Source organism: Marmota marmota, unplaced genomic scaffold, assembly GCF_001458135.2.
Source record: "Marmota marmota marmota unplaced genomic scaffold, marMar, whole genome shotgun sequence".
Taxonomy (NCBI): Eukaryota; Metazoa; Chordata; class Mammalia; order Rodentia; family Sciuridae; genus Marmota; species Marmota marmota.
The window spans coordinates 4,542,829-4,548,828 of record NW_025999962.1 but is presented as its reverse complement, the minus strand read 5'-3'; the positions used below and the strand labels follow the sequence as shown (position 1 = coordinate 4,548,828).

Here is a 6,000-nt window from a genome sequence, read left to right as displayed (position 1 = left end):
CATCTTGCTGTGTCATCTAGGAGCCAGCCCAGGGCCAGCTGGCCTCCCTTTCTCCTCAAAATGAGAAATCTGAAGCTCGGAGAAACATCTGAATGTCCCAAGGACCCAGGAAGTTAGTGACAGAGCCTGATCCAGATGTCCCAACGTAGTATCTGTGACTGTGACAGTGTTAACAGCCACCACTTGCTAAATGCTGAATGCACACTATGTGCGCTTGAGGGAGAGATCATGGTATCAGCTTTATGGAAGAAGAGACTGAGGTTCAGAGTCATAAGCCTTTTGTAGCAGAGGCAGGATTTGAACCTGCAGTTGGGACATGGTTCTGTAGGCTGTACATGAGACTATAACAAATGGGCAGGATGTGGGGCCCCTGAAATGGATTTTCCACCTTGGACTTCTAGAGGAAATCCCGGAATGAGGCTCAGGTCAGAGAGCTGGACTGAGGGGTTGGATCCAGACTGACATGGGAAAGACCTTGGAAGGGCCTAAGGGGGCAGAGGGGGGCCATCAAATCAGGCTCCAGCCCCAGCTTGGGTCACCTCTTCCTGATCACCTCTCCCAAACCCGAGCCCACGAAGACTCTTGCCTCCCCTGAGCTGCTCCGGCCGTCTGTGCCCTGGTGATTCCTGGGGCCTCACCTAGTGCCTACGAGTATTTGTTGAATCATAACCGCACTGGCATGCTGGCTGTGGGCTGGTCACCTGGAGGTCCCAAGGCATGAAAAGGCAGGCCACTGTTGACAAGGCAATGGAAGTCCTCAGTGGCCTAGGCCTTGCCCACACCTCTGGCTCATCCCAGCCCCTGCCCTCCCCGCACACCCTGTACTCTGCTCTCACCCCGCCCTGAATGCGCCACTCTCTCCATCCTTCATGATACCCAGATGATTACAGAAAAGTTGGAGACAAAAAATTCCCATCAATAAACTAAAAATAATCTTATCACCAGGATCGGCCTTTTGCAGTACTTACTTCCTGTCTTCTTTTCTCCATTCTTCCCTCTGTTTTTCATTTTTCAAAACACAGAATCAGACTCACTGGTAAAATCTGCTTCACGTGCTCACTGACCACGTGCTGAGCATGAACGTCATTTTCTGGCCACCATTGCATCTCAGCGACATGATTCAGTTATCTAGACACACCGGGATTTCAAAAACCAATTCCTTCTGGCTGGGCATTAGGTTGATTTTAATTAGGGGTTGTTATCAATATCCTGCAGTTACTGCCCTGTGACAGCTTCCTGCACATCTTTGTGGCCATCTTGGCCAGAGGTGTCACAATGCTCCTTGGAGGCTCCCAGCCTTTCGGGGCAGGTTGGTCCCTCTGCTGGACTGCCTGTCCCCTTCATCCTCACAGCGAGGTCATATTCTTCCAGAGGGTACACCCTCTCCTCTGAAGCGTCCCGGGCTGCATTTGTGGTGCTTCTCCATGCCCTCTGCATTTCATTACTCCTGTGCATCATGAGCACCTGCAGCCCTCATGCCTCTCCTAGGACACATAACCTGCTTCTCCTTGGTCTCCACACATAGTAGGTGCCTGAGAAATGCTTCTGAAGAACAAGCCATCCCCGGCTGGTTCAGCAGTGTGGGGCTGTGTGGTGTTTCTATCAGTCTCCATGAATGAGTGCCACTGTGTTATTAAATTTTCCAAAAGCAGAATGTCTGCTGTGTTTGCCAGATTGGTTGCTCTTTTAGGAGCGGGTCTATCCTGCCCAGCCCACACTCCTCATTCCCTGTCTTTTAGAGCCACTCCCAGGGTACCTACTGAGCTTTATGGAAGAAGAGACTGAGATCCAGGCCCTAAGATGCAGCATTGGGCTCTGGGGAGCCTGACCTTGGGTGCAGTCTAGACTGGGAGAGGTGTGGGGGTTCCATAAGACAGTGTGGGTCAAGCTCAGAGCTCAGTGCCTGGGACTAAGTGGCATAGGTGACACAGGCCCTTTGATGGGGAGCTCATGCGTTGCTCCAAAGGAAGTGCCAGAATTCAAGCATACAGTAGGTACTCAATAAGTGCATGTCCAGGGTAAATAGGAGATGGTATTCTGGGAGCTGAGGGGAATTCTGGTAGAATGGTGGTATGATGAAGCTAGCCTTGGAGGACAAGAGTCAGGAACTTTTCTGCTCTCATCCCAGGGAACAGGAAGACAGATTTTGGTCCTCCAGACTTCCTAAGGTCATGGCCAACTTGTACCTTTGTCCCTGGCAGGCAGCAGGTGAGGCTGCTGAGACACTGCACCCAAGCCTTGTCTCCCAGGAAGGCAATTTTCTCCATCCACTTCCTTGCAGGCAGGCATTGTCTGGGGAAGTCTGCAGCCTCAGGAGGAGAGGGTGCTTCTGGGCTGAGCTGGGGTTCTGTAGAGTGTGACCGGGAAGCAGGAGGAGCCTCTGCATCCGCCACAGTCCCAGCCTCTCCCTGGCCAGGTTCCCCTTGGTCAGGGATGCCAGAGAAGCTCTAAGAAGATCAACTTGACCAAGCCCAGCACCTGCTCAAAATCTATGGCTCCCCACTGCCCCTAAAATTCCAAGCCCCTTAACCAAGCATCTAAGCTGCTCCTGATCTGCCTCCCACCCCCAGTGCAACAGAACCCTGCCAACAAGTCCCCCACCATGGTTCCACTCCTGTCCAACCAGCTCGGCCCCCCTTCCTTCCCCCAGTTTAATTTCATNCCCCCTCTCCCCGCCCCCTCCTGCCCTCCCTTTTTCTCTATCCCCACTGAACTCACCATTCCAAACCCACCAAGGCCTTTGGAGCCCTATCCTCTCTGCTTGGATGCCTTTCCATCCCTCCTGTCCTTGGCACACAGTAGGGGTGTGTGTCACCACCTCCAGGGAGCCACACCAGGTCCTTGTCCTTCCTTGCCTCCTGCACCCTCCTTGCCCTCCCCACCCCCAGACTGTGCTCTCCTCAAGGGCAGCCCGGGCCCAAGTGTCCACCTGAATGTCCTTGGGGACTTCATTTGATAATGAGATGTGGAGGTGGCTCCATGCCTGAGTGGGCTGGGGCAGGGGGACCCTCACACATTTGGGTTTTTGATGGGCCTCTGAGGGGGCCACAGCCCCTTCTGACTTCACTCTCAGTCTGGGAGGCCCAGGCCAGAGGGAGCTATTCCCTGACCACACAAAGACAGGGTCACCCTTCCCTGTCCCAGGCCGGGGCTAGGTCCTCAGGGTCTCTCAAGCTCCCCAGAGTGGAAGCACCCAGCTCAGGGCCCCTAACGGTGGAGAACCGGAGCTCAGGGTCTTGCTCTCCCCTCTGCAGCCTAAGGCCGGGCCTTCCTCAGTCAATGCTGAGTTCTGAGGGCCGTTCCAGTCCCGTCCCTGTCCCGTGAGGCCACAACCGGCCACCCTCTCAGCTGAGGGCTTGGGGCCCTGGGGCACCCGAGGGAACCGGAGGGATGCTCTGGGGGAGGACCCCGCCGATGCACACTCGGGAGCAAGGTCCGCGTCCCTCCGATGCACACTCAGAGCAAGGGTCCGCGTCCCTCCGGAAGGGGCCGGCAGGGCAATCCCGGGCGGGGTGCNCGGGCCGGGAGGGGGCGCGGCCGGGACCCCCTCCAGGCTCCGGGTGACGCCCGCGGCGCTGCGCAGGGCGCCCGCAAAGTTACTTTGGCCGCCTGTGCGGGGCGCCGGCGGCCGGGCCGAGTACCCCGCTGCCCTGCCTGCCCAGCGGTGCGGGCGGGAGGGGCCGGCCGGGGCGCAGGACTCTGGCTGGGGCCGCGGGGTCAGCGAAACTTTTCCCCGGCTCGCCGGTCGCCGCCGGCAGTTGGCAGAGTAGCTGGTGGAAGAAGCGGGCTGGTGGGGTGCAAGTGATGACGACGGTGACAACAATAGCAGCCCCGGGTCCTGGAGAGCCTACTGTGCGCACGGAGCCCCTGGCGCTGCTTACTGGGAGGAGACGGGGACTGATGCTGCTCGAATGGCCACTTTTACTAGGTATCGAAGGCAACTTCATCCGTTTCTAGCCATCAATCCATCCACCATCCACCCGTGCATCCATCCCTCCGTCCACTCACCCACTGGACACTGTTTACTGCTGCCCGCAGTGTGCCTGGCCTGGGATTCAGTGACTAACCAGACAGGTCCCAGTCCTCCAAGGCAGCATTCCATGGACTGCCGGTGCCAGGGAGCAGTTCTGTCTCTTGTGTGTTGATTCTGGGACGTGGTCTAGGAGAGAGAGAGAATTCTTGCACAGTCTCCTGGGCCTGGGTAGGGACAGAGAAGAGATGTTGTGTCCAGGAGTCCGCAGGCTAACCTGGAGTTTGGGACCCACCCTCCTCCCTCCCTTCCCAACCTCCAGGCTCAGGCTGGGTGGCCCAGTGGGGTCAGGAGGCTCCACTCTGCTACTGGCCCCCACTAGTGTCCAGCTGCCCTTCTGGGATGCCCCTCTCGGGGCCTTTCTCCCAGCACCTTCTAGGAGCTTAGCTGCTCCCCTTCCCATTTCCACTGCTCCCCTGAATGGCCCAGAGGGAAGCCTGGTAAGTGGCCAACAATTATGAAATTAAACTGGGGGAAGGAAGTGGGGCCGAGCTGGTTGGACAGGAGTGGAACCATGGTGGGGGACTTGTTGGCAGGGTTCTGTTGCACTGGGGGTGGGATGCCAAGCCGTGGGGACACTAATACCCTCCATACCCTAAGTGGCCTTGACCAAGGGGGGAAAATTATACCAACTTCATGAGTAATCTGTCACATGGCTAAAAATGCTTTGGGGGATGCCAGAGAGGCCACCAGCTGACCGCTAGCTACATCCCAGCTGAGAGTGGTGCCTTGGTCTTCTGGAGCCAAAGGTCTAGGAGACCATTCTGGGAGGGGGGCTTGTGTTTCTGCCTGGGTTGAGGCTGGGGAGAGCACAGGGCTGTGAGCTGTTGGTGACAGGGAGGCATCTGGAGCCAGGTGCAGACTACAGGGGCCCGCTGTGTGGGAGCCATGCGTAATAAACTGTGCTTCAAGATGCCGGGCTCCCTGCAAATTGGCTTTCCAAGTGGCAGCCCCTCAACACTTGTAAAATCTTTTTTCTCAAGATGGATTTCTGTGAAATGGTTACATCTATTCGAGTGCTCGTTGGAGGTACATTAATTGGCTGATGGCTAGTCAAAAGGCCTAATCCAGGCACTGAGGGGTAATCGTGTGTCGGAAGTGGCTCAACGTGGGCTGCTTTCCGATTTATGCCTCGCCCCAGGAATTTCGGAAGATCTGGATTGAAGTAGATCCTCAAAATTCTGATGCGGCAGTCTCCGAGGTCACCCACATGTGGGATGAAGCACCTCAGATGTAGGTCCTGTGTGAGGTTCTGGAATGGCACACCCACCCAGGCCGGTACCCTGGGTCTGCACTTATGGACCAATAGGCAGGTCTAGATTAGGTAACAGATGGGATTTTGGGGGTGTTTCTCCTAGTGCCCAAACGGCATCAGAAATACACAGACTGACGTATGGAATAATTGTTCAAGAAAAGCTGCTTTTCAACATTTCCGAGTCCAGCCTTGGGACTACGAGACCTTCCTCCGATGAGAGTGATTGAGTTCCGTTGTTCTGCCTTGAACTTGCTGCCTTCCCAGCCAGGCAGCCACAGCCCCTCCTGTGCCCATCTCTTTCCACTCATTTGAGGAATTAAGGGTGGGTACTGGGTTTCAGGGAAGGGGAGTCTGCAAGGAGAAAAAGCAGCATTCTGGGTGTGGGTGCTGGACTTCTGGAAAAAACAAAATCCTCCCCAGTCATCTTTCAATCTGTCCAAATGCCTTCCTTTTTCCAATTTCAGGCCTGTGAACTGATCACGAATAGCGGGGCACAGGAAATTAATCGGTCGGGCAAAGACTTTTAACAAGTAAATATTATGCATAGAAAACACGCAATTAGTGGAGGTTAGTCAACGCCTTTCAAGTCGAGGGAGCTGCAGTTAGGGGTGGAATTTCTGCCTTATCCCAGAATCGTCTGTCAAAATCTTTAAAGTGACAATGTGACATGTCTCCCCATTGCCCCTCCTTCACTGGGAACAAAAAAGGGTCTTTG

At 55.6% G+C, this 6,000-nt stretch overlaps 1 protein-coding gene across 2 annotated transcripts in view; it reads left to right on the top strand.

Moving 5' to 3' along the window:
* The first annotated feature begins 3,613 nt into the window (after positions 1-3,613).
* Mpped1 (metallophosphoesterase domain containing 1) overlaps positions 3,614-6,000 on the top strand; it is a 73,893-nt gene continuing 71,506 nt past the window's right edge. Inside the window, exon 1 of one of the 2 annotated variants that reach the window (XM_048803017.1) lies at positions 3,614-3,928. In XM_048803017.1, coding sequence (XP_048658974.1) covers positions 3,805-3,928 — 124 coding nt within the window. In that variant the 5' untranslated portion in view covers positions 3,614-3,804. The remainder of the gene's footprint in view (positions 3,929-6,000) is intronic. The other variant, XM_048803016.1, reaches the window with a different exon arrangement.